At 41.1% G+C, this 20316-nt stretch overlaps 1 protein-coding gene across 43 annotated transcripts in view; it reads right to left on the bottom strand.

Annotated features, from left to right (window-relative positions):
- ANKS1B (ankyrin repeat and sterile alpha motif domain containing 1B) overlaps positions 1-20316 on the bottom strand; it is a 1062966-nt gene that overhangs the window by 50073 nt on the left and 992577 nt on the right. For 18 of the 43 annotated variants that reach the window (XR_014804261.1, XR_014804241.1, XR_014804245.1 and 15 more), the window contains 3 exons: positions 15326-15400; positions 8657-8785; positions 6123-6194 (listed from right to left, as the gene is read on the bottom strand). Coding sequence is in view for 19 of the 43 variants with exons in the window: in XM_084957460.1 (XP_084813586.1) it covers positions 6123-6194; positions 8657-8785; positions 15326-15400 (276 nt within the window). In the remaining 24 variants the exon portion in view is untranslated. The remainder of the gene's footprint in view (positions 1-6122; positions 6195-8656; positions 8786-15325; positions 15401-20316) is intronic. The other 25 variants (XR_014804264.1, XR_014804263.1, XR_014804256.1 and 22 more) reach the window with 2 other exon arrangements.

Genomic DNA, 20316 nt, shown 5'->3' with positions numbered 1-20316 from the left:
AAATGCTGAGCAACCTTCAACCAATTGGACTGGAAACTTTCAAAAAGATATCCCTACTCCAGGAGACAAAGAGGAGGCCACATCAAGAGGTAGAAGGAGCAATTACGAGATATAAGCAACCCTTTACCTCCCAGATGGGAAGGCCACAGACTGGAAAGTAACTGTATCACAGAGACACCTAGAGGAGTGAGAGTTCTGAGCCCCAACTCAAATCCCCAAGCCTGGGGATCTGGCAGTGGGAGAAGGAGCCCCCGGAGCATCTGGCATTGACGGCCAGTGGGACTTGTGCGCAGGAGCTCCATGGGACTGGGGAAATGGAGACTCTGTTCTTGAAAGGTGCACACAGACTTTCACATGCACTGGGTCCCAGGGCAAAGCAAAGTCTTCATAGGAATCTGGGTTGGACCTGACTGCAGTTCTTGGAGGATCTCCTGGGAAAACAGGGGGTGACTGTGGCTTGTCGTGGGGGAAGGGCATTGGAGGCAAAGCTTTCAGGAACATTCATCAATGTGCGTTTCTCTGGAGGGGGCCATTTTGGGAAAATCTGGCCACATCTATCAGCACTGAGAAGCCCTAGGCCAAACAACAATCTAGGTGGGATCACAGCCCAGCCCATCAGTAAACAGGCTGCCTAACACTCCCCCCTCCCCTGGCACACAACTTCCTCTGATCTTACCCAAAGACAAAGCCCCACCCACCAGAGGGATAGGAATCAGCCCCACCTACCAGTGGGCAGGCATCAGTCCCTCCCATCAGGAAGCCTACAACAAGCCCCTGTACCACCTTCAGCCACAAGGAGGGCAAATATCAGAAGTAAGAGAGTTTTACCTCTTTTCTTCCATCTGGATGGCCTTTATTTCTTTTCTTTGTCTGATTGTCGTGGCTAGGAATTCCAGTACTATGTTGAATAACAGTGGTGAGAGTGGGCAACCTTGTTTTGTTCCAGATTTTAGTGGGAAGGCTTTCTGCTTTTCTCCATTGAGTATTATATTTGCTGTGGGTTTGTCATAAATGGCTTTCATTATGTTAAGGTATGTTCCCTCTATACCCACTTTGGTAAGAGTTTTGATCAAGAATGGATGTACTTTGTCAAATGCTTTCTTTGCGTCTATTGAGATGATCATGTGGTTTTTGACTTTTCTTTTGTTAATGTGGTGTATGACATTGATTGATTTGCATATATTGAACCATCCTTGTGCACCTGGGATGAATCCCACCTGGCCATGGTGTATGATCTTTTTTATATGTTGTTGGATTTGGTTGGCTAAAATTTTGTTGAGAGTTTTTGTGTCTATATTCATCAAAGATATTGGCTGATAGTTTTCTTTTTTGGTGGTATCTTTGTCTGGTTTTGGAATTAGGGTGATGGTGGTGTCATAGAATGTCTTTGGGAGTGTCCCTTCTTCTTCGACCTTTTGAAAAAGTTTAAGGAGCATGGGTATAAGTTCCTCTTTGTATGTTTGGTAGAATTCTCCTGCGAAGCCATCTGGTACTGGACTTTTATTTGTAGGGAATATTTTCTCAGGTCAGTCTCCCAAAGCAACAGAAATAAGAGCAAAAATAAACCAATGGGACCTAATCAAACTGACAAGCTTTGTGCAGCAAAGGAAACCAAAAAGAAAACAAAAAGACAACTTACAGAATGGGAGAAAATAGTTTCAAATGATGAAACTGACAAGGGCCTAATCTCTAGAATATACAAGCAACTTATACAACTCAACAGCAAAAAACCCAACAACCCAATTGAAAAATGGGCAAATGACCTGAATAGCCATTTTTCCAAGGAAGATGTACAGATGGCCAACGAGCACATGAAAAAATGCTCAACATCACTGATTATTAGAGAAATACAAATCAAAACTACCACGAGATACCACCTCACACTGGTCAGAATGGTCATCATTAGTAAGTCCACAAATAACAAATCCTGGAGGGGGTGTGGAGAAAAGGGAACCTCCTGCACTGTTGGTGGGAATGTAAGTGGGTACAACCACTTGGAGAACAGTATGGAGGTATCTCAGAAATCTATACATAGAACTACCACATGACCCAGTAATCCCACTCTTGGGCATATATCCCGACAAAACTTTCCTTAAAAAAGACACATGCACCCATATGTTCATTGCAGCTCTATTCACAATAGCCAAGACATGGAAACAATCCAAATGTCCATTGACAGATGATTGGATTAGGAAGATGTGGTATATATACACAGTAGAATACTACTCGGCCATAAAAAAGAACAAAAGAATGCCATTTGCAGCAACATGGATGGAACTAGAGACTCTCATACTGAGTGAAGTAAGTCAGAAAGACAAATACCATATGATATCACTTATACCTGGAATCTAATATAAGGCACAAATGAACCTTTCCACAGAAAAGAAAATTGTGGACTTGGAGAACAGACTTGTGTTTGCCAAGGGGGAGGGGGGAGGAGTGGGGTGGATAGGGAGCTTGGCGTTAATATGCAAACTATTGCCTTTGGAATGGATTAATAATGAGATTCTGCTGGGTAGCATTGGGAACTATGTCTAGTCACTTATGATGGAGCATGATAATGTGTGAAAATAGAATGTGTACATGTATGTGTAATTGGGTCACCATGCTGTACATAGAAAAAAAATTGTATTGGGGAAATAAAAATTTAAAAAAAGATTAAAAAAATTGAAAAAAAGGAAGTAAGAGAGCCTACAAATCTATTGTCTGCAAAAAGGTCACCACACCAAAAACCTATAAAAATGAAAAGTCAGAGAACTATAACTCAGATGAGGGAGAAAGAAAAAACCCCATAAAATCAGCTAAGTGATCTGGAGAAATTATCAGCCTCTAGGAGAAAGACTTTAGACTGTTGATGCTGAAGATGATGTAAGACATTGGAAATAAACTGGAGGCAAAGACTGATAATTTATAGGAAACACTGTGCAAAGAAATACAAGATTTAAAACTTAAGCAAGCAGAGATGCAAAATACAATGACTGAAATAAAAAATTCATTAGAAGCAGCCAACAGCAGAATACAGGAGGCAGGAGAATGAATAAGCGAGGTGGAGAACAGACTAGTGGAAATCCCTGATGTGGAACAGAAAAGAGAAAAAAGATTGAAAAGAAATGAAGAGAGTCTCAGAGAACTCTGGGACAATATTAAATAAGCGAGGTGGAGATTGGCAGATTTTTCAGCAGAAACTCTGCAGGCCAGAAGGGAGTGGCATGATATACTTAATGTGATGAAAGGAAAAAACCTCCAACCAAGATTACTCTACCCAGCAAAGCTCTCATTCAGATTTGAAAGAGAAATCAAAAGCTTAGCAGATAAGCAAAAACTACATGAATTCAGCAACACTAAACCAGCTTTACAACAAATACTAAAGGAACTTCTCTAGGCAGAAAAGAAAAGGCCACAACCAGAAACAAAAATACTGCAAATGACAAGACTCACCAGTAAACGCACATATACAGTAAGGATATGAAATCATCCAGGCACAATTATGCTACCAAAGTCAGAACTTGTGAGAAGAGGAGGGTACAAATGCAGGACACTGGAGATGCACTTGCAATTAAGAGACCAACAACTTAAAACAATCTTATATATATATATATATATATATATATATATATATATATATAAGATATATATATAGACTCCTATATCAAAACTTCAGGGCAACTGCAAACCAAAAATGTATGATTGATACACACACAAGTAGGAAAAATCAACTCAAATACAATACTAAAGATAGTCATCAAACCAGAAGAGGAGAGAACAAGAAAAGGGAAGAAAAAAGAGTAACAAGAACAAATCCAAAACAGTTAATAAAACGGCAATAAGAACATACATATCAATAATTACTTTACCTTAAATGCCCCAAACAAAAGACACAGACTGGCTGAATGGATACAAAAACAAGACCTATATATATGCTGTCTTCAAGAGACCCACTTCACTTCTAGGGATACATACAAATTGAAAGTGAGAGGATGGAAGAAAATATTCCATGCAAACGGGAATCAAAAGACTAATACTTATTTAACCAAGATGGGAAATAAGGGTTTGTAATACCCTAAGAAGCAATAAAATTCTTATTTTCATGTAAACTACTCAAAATAAACACCAAGGGCAACAAACCAGAAAAATGCCCCAAATAACAGAAGAATGGCTTCTAAATAAATGGTCTTTTCCTTTTAAGAAAGAGACAGGTATTTAACTAAATTATTCTCCTCTGAGATTATTAAAATGGTTTTGCTATTGCTATCCAAATGGAATTTCAGGTCCATTTAATTTCAAGAAATTGACTGAAATTCAAATCACAGATCTGGTATATTTTAAATGGTGCTATGTGCTCTATGCACAATTTATGCTCATTACCACATTGAAGTAGCTGGACTCAGATAATTGAGTTAATAGTATTAAGTCAGAGATGCCAAATTAATTTCCTAGACATGTTCATGAATAGCTCTAAAATTAAATACAAGGCCCTGGTGATGGAAAGCCTTTCCCAGTTTCTTATTGTTCATTGGTGACATAATATAGATCAGAGAGATGTTTAGAATACAAGATTCCTCAAATTACAAAACCAGGAAGAAGCCTCATGGGCCTCTAGTCCAATGCTTTTTATTTTCTAAGAAAACAAGGCCCAGAAGAAGCATGTGGATATAATAGTTAAAAGCTTGGACTCTAGGGTCAGACAGACCCAGTCCCAGGCTGGCAAGTTATTTACTGCCTGATCTTGAGAAAGTTATTTCACCTCTCTAAGCCTCAGTTTCCTCATCTGCAAAATGGGAATAATAATTGTCCTAATCTCATAGCTTTGTGTAGAGATTAGATGAACTGAACACTCAAAGTGTTCAGCAAGAAGACTGGCATGCTGTAACTACTCAGTAAAGGTGAGCAGTTACTATTGTGACTAAAAAGTGACCTCTAAGGCAAATAAGCAGCAACAGAACTAGAACTCAGAGTTCTTGTACAAATCAGAGCTTTTATCATCTAAACACAGTACCTGGGATAAAGATTCACTGGTACTGACAAACTACATCAAATAGAAGAATAACTGTTTCTGTCTTTCTGCTATTGAATTGATCCGAAGATTAAGTTGGTGATCACATATTGAGGTCTCAGTTTCATGAAGATTCACCCATATTTAGCTTTCCAGAAGCATCGGACACCACACCTTTACTTCCATAACTGTTCAATTATACGCGTTTGAGCATTTCCCACCAAAAGCTGCTCATATAAAATAAATGACAAAAGTTAGAATTCATTTGCTAATGATCTTAAATTTGACTCTGCTTAGGTGCCATGCGGATTAAGTCTGAAATAGTCTTAATTTGTATCATCAGTCAGATATCACCCATCCTCTACACATCTGCTATGAAGAAACAAGAATAAGAAACACATGAAAGAAAAAGCTCATGTGGATTGCTAAGTCTGAGTGAGATTCAGTTCGGCTAAGACAGACTCCCTGGAATCCAGCAGCCACCAACCACAGACACTTGGGATTGTCATTTCTGTCAACATTGTGTCCTTATGTGATTCAACTCAGAATTGAATGCTTTTCTTATATATAAAAAGATGAACAATGAAGAAGCCTCAGAACGAATATTAGTTTTGTATAATATGCTCGCAACACTTCTACATTTCTTAATTTTTAGTTAACTGGAGGTCTTTTTTTGGGGCCACACCCATGCCATGTGGAAGTTCCCAGGCCAGGGATTGAGCCCAAGCCACAGCAGTGACAACACTGAGTCCTTAACTTCCAGGCTGCCAAGGAACTCCATGGCAATCCTTTCAAGAAGTATTCTCAGATGGTCCAGTGGGGGTTTAACACATTTTCTTGTAGAAAAGTTAAGACCATGTTTCTCCTGGAGATCGATCAATGCATAAAAAATTATTTTAAATCTTTAAAAATAAGAGTAAATGTATCAAATGGACATCAGCTCAAACTACAGGGACCTAAGCTCAACTATAAACAGGAACAAAACCCAAACACCTTTTTATATAACACCAATGTGATTCAGCAGACCAACAGATGAAGAAAATAGTAATTTGAGAAAAGCAGCAATTTGTATCCATACCCAGTATTTAGCATTTCAGTAACTAGAAATAAAATCGTTTGGCAAACTTACCCGCATTTTTGCACAAGCATCTTGGGTTGATTCTGTCCCCCTGAGCTCTTTTATCAGCATAGAACCTAAATACTGAAACACAAAAATTCAATAATTTATGACAAACAGAATATAAATATGAGTGGCAATTTAAAAAGCACATTGTAGAAGTACTACTGGCCAGGTTTCCTGGCTGTAGGTTGCGGCATAACTTTAAAAAACTAACAGTAACGAATCCTAACAAATAAATGCATGTGTAGAGAGAATGCAACAGAATTAACCACAGTTCTGAAAGCTGTAAATTGCTCTTTATAATAAAACTTCAGCGGTTTCTAAAGATGCCATCTTTCAAATCATATTTAACTGCAAAATGCGGGCATCTAAAAACGTCACCCCCCCCCCCTTTTGAGGCAGCAATGTCTGCAAAAATAAGTCACACCACTATCTATGTAATTACAGGGTTGTATGAGACAGCTGAGAAGCTGAGCAACATGCGCCCCATTTGGACTTCGGCGGCTGCATAGGTAATTAATGTTAGGCTGTTCTTAGGCGGAGATGCAGGTCTGGACCGTTTTCATTCACAGCTGCGTGCCCTGTGGTTGATCCACCTGAGAACAGTCTGGGAGCCCACGGGGAGGGGGAATGCCATTCGCCGTTGTGCTGAGTCCTTGGTGCAAGCTGACACTGGAGGGGGTGGGGGCGGCAGGAGAAGGATGAGAACATTTCCTCCTAGGAATTACCAGCTACTTTGCTGTAAGGTGATCGGCTCTAATACTGCCTTGGTACAGACCGTCACGCACCCTCCAAGTTCTGGCTGAGGGCTAATAGTTTTTAGCAAAATGTCTATTTTTGCCTTTCTATCAATTGATTCCCCTTCAATCTTTTGAAGCTTCATAGGGCTCTTTCCGTTTGTCATCTTTTCCCCAATTTCCTTCAAAAATAAAGAGTTCCATGTGTCTTTTTTAAAGAGTGCATTTTAATTTTACTTTTATTTTTGCTTTTTAGGGCTGCATATGGAAATTCCCAGGTTAGGGGTTGAATTGGAGCTGCCGACATACACCATAACCGCAGCAACATGGGATCCGAGCAGCACATATGACCTACACCACAGCTCACTGTAAGGCCGGATTCTTAACCCACTGAGCAAGGCCAGGGATTGAACCTGCATCCTCATGGATACTAGTTTGGTTCGTTGCTGCTGAGCCATGAAGGGAACTCCGCATTTAAAAATTTTTAATTAATAATTTATAATTCTTTTCCTGACTTGACTGAGGAGAACCTGGGTCTCCAAAAACCAGGTTGGGGAGCTTCCGTGGTGGCACAGTGGAAACGAATCCAACTAGGAACCATGAAGTTGTGGGTTTGATCCCTGGCCTTGCGCAGTGGGTTGAGGATCCAGTGTTGCCGTGAACTGTGGTGTAGGTCTCAGATGTGGCTCGGATCCTGTGTTGCTGTGGCTGTGGCATAGGCCGGCAGCTATAGCTCCAACTGGACCTCAGCCTGGGAACCTCCATAAGCCACGGGTGCGGCCCTAGAAAGCAAAAAAAAAAAAAAATAAAATAAATCAAAAACCAGGTTGAGTATCAGTCCTTTGACCTGGGGAGTTCCCCAGGACGGCAAGAGGCTGTGCAAGGACACAGTATTGGAGGGCTTAGTCAAAGGCATGCTCAGAAAGGCTGAAGGATTTGGCATTTGAAAGAAGAAAATGGAAGAAAAATTTCTTGGAAGAAAAAGGAGTCATTTCAATCCTACAGTCTTGGGAGATTAATATTGAAATCAATGCAATACTTTGAGATGTAAGCAATGAAGGAGGTGCTGATAGCACAAAAGTCTAAATTGCTGCGAGATAACCAGAGCATCCACGTCTTCATCAAATTAAGGAAAACGATCATGGAGAAATCCTTATCATTTAAGGTTCCAGAAAACTTTGTCCTAATTGAAACATTTATTTTTAAGAGAGACAGTTTCAAGGCTCTGCTGAGGGTTCAGCCAATTTTCTTGCTGTAGTCATGACAACCAACTGCCCCCAAATCAGTGGCATCTTTTGAACATTTCCCTGTTCATTGTGCTCACAATTCTCAGCTAAGCCTGATTCCCTCTCTTACTAAAAAAAAAAAAAAAAAAAAAAAAAATCCCAGCAATATAATCCAAATGATAACAATGAAAAGAATCTGGTATTTATATAAAGCAGTAGATCCAGTGTTTTGAGATCATTGGTGAGTGAGTGGAAATGTCTATATAGGCTGTATTTATACTCAGTTCCGTTTTAAGACAGTAGTTTATCACTTTTCATTAAAATATACAACTACATATGAAGGCAAAGCAGACAAACTTACAAGATTAAAAGCGTAATAAAGCTCTATTTATTTGGACTTCTTGGAGAGAAGCCTACCTTACGAAAAAGAGTTGGGGGGGGAAAAAAAGAAAAAGAGTCGGGGAGAACATTTTAAGAATTTCGGTAACATTTTGGGATACTTTCAATATAAAAGAAAACAAGCTAGAAATGTGCCCTCTGTTCCCACTGGAACCCAAGTACTGAATTCAGGGTAACTTACAAAAGCTTTGTAATCACATGACTGGAAGATGAGCTTTTCCGGGTGGTGTTGCCAGTACTGCACTGGAGTCGAGGCTGTAGCTTCATTCGGAGGTCGCAGAGTAATGGAAGGTTCTCCCCAGTCTCCTGTCTGAAAATCACATTTATTCTAGAGGTAACATGAGCAGTAGGCCAAGTTCCTCCCTATCGCTGGCCTGAGTTTCTCTTATACCCATGTGCTATAAACATGCAAATGTATTCAGGTGTGTTATATGTTTATTATGGTTTTAGAAATCTTAGTACCATATTTCCCAAAGCTGAGTTAATTTTTGAGATATAAAAGAAGTTGAATCATTCCACTTTTAGAATGACACCCTAAGCCAAGTAACTTAAAAATAAAACACGAAGATATTCATAAATGATTTACCAAGTCATAATTTTCTGTTCCAAAATAAAAGAACATACAATCTTTGAAAGACTTTGCTGTTTTTAAATTTGACGCTTTGAAATTTTTAGTTTGAATTGCTTTTGCATTCAGAATATATAGTTCCATATATTTCAGTTCCCAGTTGGGATATGTACCATGTACTTTGAATAATTTTATATTTCAGGAGAAAAGATACTGGTAGGTGTGATACTCAACAAAATTTTAGAAGAGAAAAATCGATTAATGGATGATAATTAGTTTCCCTCATCTGAACACATGTGTATCAATAAGTGTCACTGTGATTTTGTTGGAAATATTCAGCCACTTTCCTCAGAAAACCTAAAGCATGAAGACCGAATATTTAAATACTGAGTTTGGTCATATGTGGTGCACATGCATGTACTTGAGGATCCTGATCACAAATACAAGCATATTCCTGTATGATGGTGTATCATATAAAACATAGGCCCACTAAGACAGGCCTCAGAAGAAGGTCATCTCAGCATTTTACTTATCATTTTCCAAGGGGTTAACCCTGTCATGTTTTATTATGGTGATGGTTTAGAATGAGCATATATAAAGTCAAAGGCCCATGTTTAGAGATTTCGCACTCTTTTCCCTAGTAAAGATTCTGATTTTCAAAATTCGGTTCTTTGGTGGACATGACTAGACAATAAGCAGATTCCGAAAGCCACTTTCTTCTAACCTGGATTTGGTTGGTCCTACAGAATTACGAGAAATTACCTTTCTCAGCATCTGGAAGAGTATAAAGACGTTTTGTGAGGAGTTCCTGTTGTGGCTCAGTGGAAATGAATTGGATTAGTGTCCATGAGGACGCAGGTTCAATCCCTGGCCTTGCTAAGTGGGTTAGGGATCTGGTGTTGCCGTGAGCTGTGGTGTAGGTTGCAGCTGCAGCTCTGACTGGACCCCTAGCCTGGGAACCTTCATATGCTGGAGGTGTGGCCCTGGGGAAAAAAAAAAAAAAAAAAAAGGTCACATGAGCTCCAAAACCAAATAAAACCCTGGCTAGAGACCAAGTTCCACCGACGTACTGGCATGCGGGCTGACACTGTAGGGTTTCTTAAGGAGGATTTTCAAGAAGTCTGGGATAAGAATGCAAACCTTTGGACATAGGAGTATGGTTTTGGGGAAAAAAGAAGTCTATAGTTTTCACTAAATTCTTTGACAGGCTTTAGAAACCTCAAAAGGTAAAGAACCACAAGGCTCTAGGAATAGCTTAAAAAGGATGTGTGTTTTGGGGAAGGGCACTATCCATTTTCTCCCCCCAGTGCAGTTTGGACTTTTATTAGGAGGAATATGAGGTGGCCATCAATATCAGAAAGAGTTAGGCATAGGTTTTGCCTTCTGGACATTTCTAACTGGCTTTCAAAAACAAACATAATTCTTGAGCCCCTCAAGAATGCACAGGCCTTTTCACAGAGGCAGAGAGCCTACGGCTTTTCTGCTTGAGATGGGTCACTCCCAACCACAGGAAGAACAATTTAGCATCATGAGAATCCTTGGCTTCTCACTGGTGTGTGTGATCAGAGTCAGAACCCCACTAGCTCCTCTCTCACGCTTTATTCTGAGCTACTCTGCCTGCTGGTGTTGTTCTCGTTGCTGATTGACTTGCACAGGGCTCCGTTCTCCCATCTCCTGACTGTGGATATTGTTAAAACTTTATCTGGACTATTTAGTTTAGTATTTTTAGACCAAAATATCCTATGTTTTATGATCCATCCCTGACCATTCTTGAGTTTTTTATTTATAAGAATTTTTATTTTGTAAAAGCAGTAACTGATGGCAATTAATTCATTAGGATTAAGTTTTCCTTTGATTTCCTATTTTGATCTTTTCCTTCTCTCTCAAATGTCTGAATCATTACCTCTCCAATCTTTGTTTCAGCTGGCTGTGATTTGCTCTTAAAAAAAAAACTAGTATAAAGTTAAAAATGCAAAATACGTGCATTTCAATAACGTTTGGAAGCTGAGTGTAATAATCTTTCAATTATAACAGTTAAAACTCTGGAAACATGAGCCGTGAACTCTTAATCAAAAGTGCTCCCCACATTCAGCAAATCACCCTTTAACCTCCCCCATTAACCCTCTCCCGTTCTCCCACGTCTCTTGATAAAGCAACAACAACATAGCAAACAGGTGTTGTACACTGAAGTCACAGGTAACACTGTTCACAGAACAACAGAAGTTTGCACGCAACTTCGTGGAATGATACAAAAGGAGCTGGTTGACTTTGAAAGATCCTTCGATCCAGTGTCTGCTGATGTGACAACTCAAACCAAGAATCCAGTCTTCATGGCAGCCCGGTCATCCTTTAGCTGAGGTTCCCCTTGGCCAGGCTCAACAGGCAGTTTTCAAAAAGCCTGAACAGACATGGCAGGAGGTGGGGTACCATGGGTTGCAGGGCAAGGCTTGGGGGGAGGTGGGGGTGGAGGGTGAAGCTGGGGTTATGGGGACATTTCAGGTGTTCGTACATTAAGCATGCAAATTGTATGCAAATTCATTCTCAAACTGCTGAATTCGCTCAGGCACTTTTATAATTAAATTTCAATGTGAGTTCCACATACACTTGAAGCAGAATGCTGATCCAAATATTTACATCATCCACAGAAGTCGTAGCAGCCATTTTGGGAATAACAAGGCCCAGCACATAGCACCTCAGTCTGGAAATTGTCCCAATCCCTCACTTGATAACCACTTGAAGAAATCAGGGGTGCATCCACTTAATCTGTTTAGACAGTGCCATCATCTGCTCTCCTGACTCCACTTTGTCCAGAAATCACAAACCACCTGCTTTGAATCCAGAGTGATCTGACAGGCTTTCCCTGTGTGGGATGGGGTAAGATAATTATTGGGAAGAGAAACAGAAGCCTTACTTTATTTTCTTTGTGGCCCTAAAACATTGCTCCAGTCTAAATATTTGAAAGAGTCCCTACAAGGCCTGAATCTATCTTTCTGGAAATGGAAACTGAATTTTGTCATACTTAATGCTATTTCCAGAAATTCGTTTTAAAACAGAGGGAAAACTGTTCTTGAAATCAAATTTATAAGAAAATAATTTTCTTCCTGGAAAAGGATCAACTTCTTTTCTTTTGTTTTAGACCTTAGCTCTAAGAGTATTGACAAGGTGTAGGTGCTGATTTTTCTCTCTAGAATTAGTCTGGTGGGGACAGATGGACCTGGCATTACACAACTGAAAGGGGCAGATGTGGCCTTGGTCCTTGGGTGGGATTCAGCTTCACCTGGTTGACTGACGGTGAAAACAGAACAGCTCAGAGCACAAAGGTGCCTTAGGTCTTAGTCCTTTTGGAGGCTGAATTACAGCAGGAATGAGCTATGGAGGCAAGAGTAGAGTGGGGAATTCTATGGAGGAAGAGCAGCAGAGACCAAAAAGCAAATAAGGCGTTTTGCCTCACATACAACGTAATTCCAAACTGTGAAGCCCAGTATTAGGTCTTGTTAATTGGTACATTCCTATCTAGATAATATCTGTATCTCTTGAGGTAGATTTAGAAAATCAATAAATTCCTAGTTAAAAATGCATATTAAATAGTAAATAAAAATCAAATAGACTTAAAAAGTGTTTTGCCTGAAATAATGGTCTATTTTTCAATTTTTATTTTATTTTATATTTTTTTGCTTTTTAGGACTGCACTTGCAGCATATGGAGGTTCCCAGGCTAGGGGTCAGATTGGAGCCTCAGCCAGAGCAACTTGGGATCCGAGCCGCATCTGTGACCTACACCACAGCTCATGGCAATGCTGGATCATTACCCCACTGAGAGAGGCCTGGGATGGAACCTGCACCTTACAGATACTAGTCAGGTTCGTAACCCGCTGAGCCACAATGGGAACTACTGAAATAATGGTTTATAATTAAATCTCATCTTTACTGAAAAGTAGATCTAAACATGAGTAATGATGAGGCAATAATATTTAATTAGAATAACAAAAATAAAATTGAAAATGTCCAGAGTAAAATTCTACCATACTGTAAACTATTAGGGACTAGCAGTCCTCTTTAAAAGCCTTAAGTAATTGCAAAAGAGAAATTAAAACGGTCCAAGGCACTGTTACTAAATATCTTCAGGCTATTTCTTTAAGGCTTAAAATACTTAGAGAAAAAAACTTTCCTTTAGGTTCATGTGTGGAATGATTTTAATAGTCCAAGAATTTGGTCATGGCTTAAATCCTTGTTTACTTGGCATATATGTATGAATTTATTTCCTTTAGGATATATCAATTAAACAGGAAAATGTACATTACTAACTCTCCCTTCAAACTCAAAGTCGACCTTCTAATATAAAGGAAAAACATAATTCAAGATTAGAGTTTTAAACAGCGAATTGATTCTGCTTCACAGGTATTTACCAACTGCCAACTAGAAACGCAGAGCCTGCTGAGTGTGAAGCATTATAACACGGCCATACCAAATATAATGCAATTAAATTAAACGTCTCATACCACCAGCTAAAAAGTATAAAACTGCTAGGTGAATTTGGTTATGACACAGAACAAAATTGCTCAAGTCCAATCAGGTCTTGTTGAATGACAGGTTTCCAAAATGCAGCTTTTAATCTTTTTATGGTCTCAAAGGGTGGTCAAACGGCATGGTTTTAGTTTATGTACACCAGCTATGTGATTCTAAAACATCATATCAAATCAGGAAGCTGAAGATATCCCATATTCAACAGGCTCTGAGAATACAAAGGGGGAAACATAGCCTATATTCGTATTTTCTTCTTGAGAAAAAAGGCTTGTAAGGATGTCAGGAAATAATTAGAAGCCATGACGATGACTTTGCTTTCTAACATGAACAGGAAGGTATGGAATTTTCTAAGCCTAATATTATGCTTTAAGACTTTTTTAAAAATTAGGATTTAATTGATTTTTTTTTTAAATAGAAGCTTTTACATCTTTTCTCCTAGGCACTGCTCCCACCTACCTGCTTATAAATTTAGATCTGAATATTAACAAACATTAGTCTCTATTTCTTCAGAACACGAATGAAAACCTAACACGATTTGAAATGACAACTGTTGTTCTAGGGTTTCGCCTTCCATAATTCTGACAAATATCAGCGCTGGGCTCTCCAAACACGCATAAGGTGGCCCCTGCAGTTCTTTTAGAAAACGTTTAAGAACAAGGAAAGCTGGTTTGGTCCATTTATCCTGAATTTGTTCTTTTTGATGACGAAGAGCAGAGATGGCCACCTCTGAACACGAAAAAGCACAGATAAGCATTTACATGTTCAGAAGAAACTGCTGGGTCACTGGAGCCCCAGTACCAGGCAATGTGTAGATGCTGTGGTCCCCAAGAGCCAGAGGTCCCATGCACAGGAGGAGGGCGTGCCCGATGCAGCACCCCGAGAGAGGCCGTTCACATGCCACCCCGCGAGCTCTGCTGAGTGCTTCTCAACCTGCTAACTCAGCCTCTCAGACAGCAGCCGATCCAATGGGAAAAAAAACTGAACAGAATGTGAAAACAGGATTGTATTTGAAAACACAAAATGGGGAAAAATAAAACCGCCTTCATACATGAAAATGTTTATTTTCCAAACAAAAATGAATTTTAAAAAAGTCAGGTAAAGGTGAAATGGGAATATTTGAATATTAAGCAGCTCAGGGTGAAATAGGTCATGATTTCACACACATTCCAGAGATCAATTTAGCACTGTCCAATGGAAAAAAAAAAAAAAAAGGCTGAGAACCACTTGGTAGCTGTAATGGTGCCTCTCCTGGCTCTCCTCCTCCCACGGTTGCATAAAACTTATACAGAAGATCATGCAAATCAAATATTTCTCACAAGTGAAGAGCATGAACCTTTGAGAATTGTTAGACACGAAGGACCGACTAGCCCATGGGTGTGGGGACTACAAAACGGGGAAGAACGACACTGATATATACATAGGTGTATATATATCAATTTACCCTTTTCCTTTTTCCTGTGAAAGTAAGTTAACGCAGACACTTGGGATGAAAGCCAAACTCACGTGGGACAGGTTTTAACTGTACACTTCAAAACCAAGTATGCTTCTCATTTGGGGACAATGTGTGCACATTAACTAGTCACAAGGCACAGTGAATGAAGGAGTAGACAAAAAAAAAAAAAAAAAAAATCTCAGGAGTCGTTAGACGTCACAAATTTTCTGCATCGCCAGGACACAATCGGTATAGCTATTGACAACATTTTGCAACACACGACATAGCGCAAGTTCAGGAAGAGAAAATAACCACGTGTAATCTTACATTATGAACCTGATGGATGGCTGAGAAAGGAAATCCAGCGTTCTGATTCGTCCATATCTCACAGACAGACGACTGCTGATATAAACAGAAAACTATCTCATCTTGTCAATATTTAAAACACATCGGCTACCAAGGTAGCATCAGGGACGGAAGGAGGAAAACAATAAAAAGCAAAGCATCACATTTCTTTAAAAACTACTCAAAAACCCAAAGAATGTTTTAGGGTGCTCGAGGTGTAATCATTAACTTCCATGTCATTCTTTTGTTTAAAAACATTTTGGGTTGGCTGGAAAAAGGAGAGACCGTTTATGCATTCATTTGATGTCAAGGGAATTACCAATCCATTCACATATTGGAAAAAGCAAACTGTGTTTTACATTTGCCCGAGAGAATGGAAATGCCTTCCCTCTTCACGGCATTCATTTCAGAGGATAAATATCTTCATGAAGTTCAAGAAAGATGCAAAAAAATCTTTAACACAGGTCAAACACTTTAATTTTCTTATCATCAAATGACCAAGAGCCAACATGTAATAACACGACTTCCCTAATTTAGCCACTGCTCCATTTGATAAACCCAGAAGATATTCCCCCCCACTCCCCAGAGCTTTCCAGGGCTGCCCAGCAGTGGAGGGGCGTGAAAGGGGCCAAGGAGGGAGGGGTTGGGGTCTGGAAGCTCAGTTCTGTCACTCAAGCAGGAACTCTGGGTACCAGCATCAGTGAGCCTAGGGACTCAGCTCCGTGATGCAGACTCCCTGCCACACCATTAGCAAATAACCAACAGTTATTAAAAGGTAATAACGTTTGTGTAGAACCAAAAGCCGAATGCACCCACGCCCTCCCGGAAATTATAGGCGAAACCACCAAGTAAACTGATGAGGCTCCTGGCTTGACTTTTACGGAGTTTGTTCTCCTGAATTCCATCATCTAAAAGACACCGTGAAATCGAATCACGGAAAATGGCAGAATGCCTCAACTTACTCAGCCAAGCACTGTGAACACCCCCAGGATTCACAAGCAGAGTGTACGAAGATCAGTGCAGGAAGGAGAGAAGAACACAACCACAAAACGGTTTAGAAACCCAGCAAAGAACAATATCATCTGCAAACGAATTGTGGAAAAGAAAGCTTATCCCTGGCTAAGTGTCTCCCCCGCCGCCACCGCCACCCTCCCAGAAACGCTCACCAGAAATGTAACCTCTCTCTCTCTCCAGATCCAAAGGCAGCTCCACACACGCGCCTACATTTTTGTTTTCCAACCCTTCTGTCATCTGCATGGCTTGCTGGGGACAGACTGTCAGGTCATTGACATTCTGTTACGCAACTAAGATACCTGGAGTCTGTCCAAAGGGCACCTCCAACCCCCGCCCCCCCAACACTTAAACCAGTTCTGCTCCGTTTCTGCTCTAAACTTCATGCTGTTTTCTCCACAGGGGTATCCTCCCCTTCCTACTTTCCAAAAATTACATCTCTAGCAAGTTAAGTCTCGGGGCCATTAAACCCCCAGCCTCGTCTCCAATGACTGTCATCCGATTTAAATATATTAACCCCATGCTTTAGCGGGATTACCATCTTAAGTGGCAGAGACTGTACTTCCAGGACACCCTGAAAGCACTGTCACCCACAGTTCTGAGCTAATTCTTGTACATAAATTACATCTTCTGCAACTTTCACAGATTTTCAGTGCTTAGAAGTAACCCAGGGACCACCTGTCATCTGACAGGTGAAGACAATGACAATCCGAGAGGTTAAGTGGCTTGCTCCGGTCACACAGGGAAGCGTTAGAACATGAGAGCCTGCCGGCTTGGCTAGGAGGGAGTGCCAGCCCAGCACTTACTTTACCACAAGGCGGGGGAATATTCAGTTGTATGGAGCCTGCTTACTATTCCTGAAACAAACATATATAAATGGAGCCTGTTCATGGGACAGTCTCAACTCTGCAGGGGTTCCAAAACTCTACCTTAAAGTTTTGTTTTCCAATCATGACGCCCAAATGGGGCCATGCCCCGTCTCTCCTCCCTGATGGGTGACAGGCCACCTGACACTGTGGGCAGCCTGCTTGACCTCCTGGCCACCCTGATTCATGATGAATTCATTTTTAAAATAAAACTCCAGTATCATATATGATTCCAACTTTGCTCACATCAGAATGGGGGCTTAAAAAAACTCGACGTGGGGTGGCATGGTCCACCTTGCATGCCCCTCACCCCAAGCTCTACCTCGTTCATGCACTTCGTTGGGAAGGAGGATACAGGAGAAGGACAGAGGCCTTGCTCTTATGTGGCAGTGGCTGAATTCTCTCTGCTGGTTGTCACTGCGTCTCAGGGTAACACTAACTTGGTCTCGGGTCTCTCTCGTAGGTGCTGCCCCAGCCTGGGTCCTACTGCATCCGTGTAGGTTCTCTGGAGAGCTCTGCTGGGCTGGGGACCCTCCCGTGCAGTTCCTCATGTGAGAAGGTTGCTTCGGCCTGGCTTAGCCCTCCTAGGACACATGCACGTCCCTTGGGTGGGACACAAGGGAGAGGGCACAAGCCCAGCCTCCTTCTGAATGCCTGCCTGCATCACGCCATCTACATTCTTGCCACGCAGCGCAGAGTGCTCTGCGACCAGCCCCCTCTCTGCCAGGACACCTCCCTCCAGTTCTCCCTTCTTCAGCCCAGGCTGGTTTATGGGCAGCTGCTCCCAGATGTCTAGCTGGGAAGAGAGATGCCGGTTTCTGGCAGGTTCCCCCACTCTGGGTGAGAATTCCTCTGGGAGCCCTTCTCCCTAGGCTTGGGTTGCACAGGGACGTGCTCTCTCCTCTCCCATGGGAGGGAGGGAAAGCCTCAGCTCCTTCCACAGTGGCTCAGACAGTTCTCTGCACCCTGCCCCCCACTGCCCCCCACCAGCCCAGCACCCGTCTGCTGCCTCTATGGACAGGCAGCTGACCGTGCAGGGCAGGATTCAGCACCTGTTGGTAAACCCCGACCAGGGTGTCTGGCTCCATTATCAGCAGCGTTTTCTTTAGACTGTGCGACACTTAGTTTCTACAGGAAAATTCCCCCTTAGCTCTCTGTTCCAAGAATCTATCTTCCAACAGACACAGAAGTTACCAGAGTTAAGGAAGGGAGGGTCTCATGCCGTAACTGTTTCATTAAAAAATTATAGAAGATTTTCTCAGTGAAGCAATAAAACACATTTCTAGTCATAGACACTGAAGAGAGTGCCTATGGGGCTTATATAGCTTTTAAAGATGATACAATAAGTTTTTCATTATAAGCTATGTTCAAACTTAGTGGAAAAAGTAAAACCTCTTCTCATTTCCAATAACTGTGTGCTTCAATGAAAACTGTAAAAAGTCAGATTTTAAAAATAAGTTTATTTTTTATTTATTTATTTTTTGGTCTTTTTTGTCTTTTTAGGGCTGCCCTGGCGGCATATGGAGGTTCCCAGGCTAGGGGTCCAATTGGAGTTGTAGCTGCTGGCCTACACCACAGCCACAGCAATGTGGGACCCAAGCTGCATCTGCAGTCTATACTACAGCTCATGGCAACACCAGATTCTTAACCCATTGAGCAAGGCCAAGGATTGAACCCGAGTCCTCATGGATGTTAGTTGTGTTCGTTAACCACTGAGCCATGATGGGAACTCCTAAAATAAGTTTAAAATAAAGGCAGTTAATTGTATTTTGGTTATGAAGCTTGTTTTTTAAAAAAGCTGACACATGTCAAATATCACAGTAATTCTGTTGGCAGTAAAGACGTTATCAGCTCATAGAGCAGTAACTTAAGGTGGACCAGCTGGATCTGGTGTCTTCATGATATAAAACAGCTCATCTTCAAGACCCAGGGTTACTAGGCTCAGTGCTAGAATAAAATTTTCAAATGCAAACAAGTTTCCACTGCAGAATTTCGTTATATTTATGAAGATAATATTTCAGAGTATACCCTGCACTGAAGCACGGAGTGTTCAAGAGCTTAGGGAAAGAAAACACCCGTGATAAAATTTCATCTGGGGCCCCAATTCCTAGAACAGAAGTGATTAACATATAAGTTTTAATTAAACTTCAGAATGTCTTCATCTGTAAAGAGTAATAATAGCACTTGGCCTACTTATTTCACCAGGTTGTTTGTAGCTCATGCTAAGCTTCACGCGAGAGGGAACTTTCTCACAGCTACATTTCCCACCTGAAATACAGAAGGCCGTTACACGCATTGCCTGAGTGAACGAAATCACAGAATGTGTTCAACCTTCTTGGCAAATGGAAAACACTACAGGAACATCAATTTCTGCTTTTCATTATCTTTTTTTTTTTTCTGCTTTTTTGGGCTGCACCCATGGCACATGGAGGGTCCCAGGCTAGGGGTCTAATTGGAGCTGCAACTGCTGGCTTACACCACAGCCACGGCAATGCAGGATCCGAGCTGCATCTTCGACTTACACCACAGCTCATGGCAACGCCAGATCCTTAACCCACTGATGGAGGCAGGGATCGAACCTGCAACCTCATGGTTCCTAGTCAGATTTGTTTCCACTGAGCCACGACGGAAATTCCTCTTCATTATCATTTGTAGTTGGTCCACTTTGTTGTGCTACTTGTGCCTTCAATAAACTACATCACTGCCAACAGACTTCTGCTAAGATGTACCAGAGACGAACCGTGCAGGATTCTTGTTAGAGAAGGTCTCATTTTTCCTATTCAAAGCTGAAAAGGGGCTGTTGACTTTGTTGAAGAGACAGGAACATCTGTGATACGCTAAAGGGCTGCTTGAACGGAGCCCAGAAACAATTCTGTAGCAGGATGGTAAACATCCTTTGCAATTTCATTTGCGTATTAATTTTATCTCAGTCCCTTTTCCACAGGCATTGTGAAGGCTAAATTAGTTAATCTGAACTTGAATTAGCATGAAATCCAAATGAATGGGGGGTTAAGCAAAGGTATAGCAGTCTTCGAACTGAGATACAATCAATGTAGTTTAATATTTACTTCTTCGCTGAAGAAGTCAGCACAGTTT

This window comes from Sus scrofa, chromosome 5 (genome assembly GCF_054392235.1).
Source record: "Sus scrofa isolate SSC_HxYL_T2T_F1_AM1 chromosome 5, Sscrofa_HxYL_maternal_Yorkshire_Landrace_v2.0, whole genome shotgun sequence".
Classification (NCBI taxonomy): Eukaryota; Metazoa; Chordata; class Mammalia; order Artiodactyla; family Suidae; genus Sus; species Sus scrofa.
The sequence above is the reverse complement of the archived record's forward strand: the minus strand, read 5'-3'. Positions and strand labels throughout refer to the sequence as shown.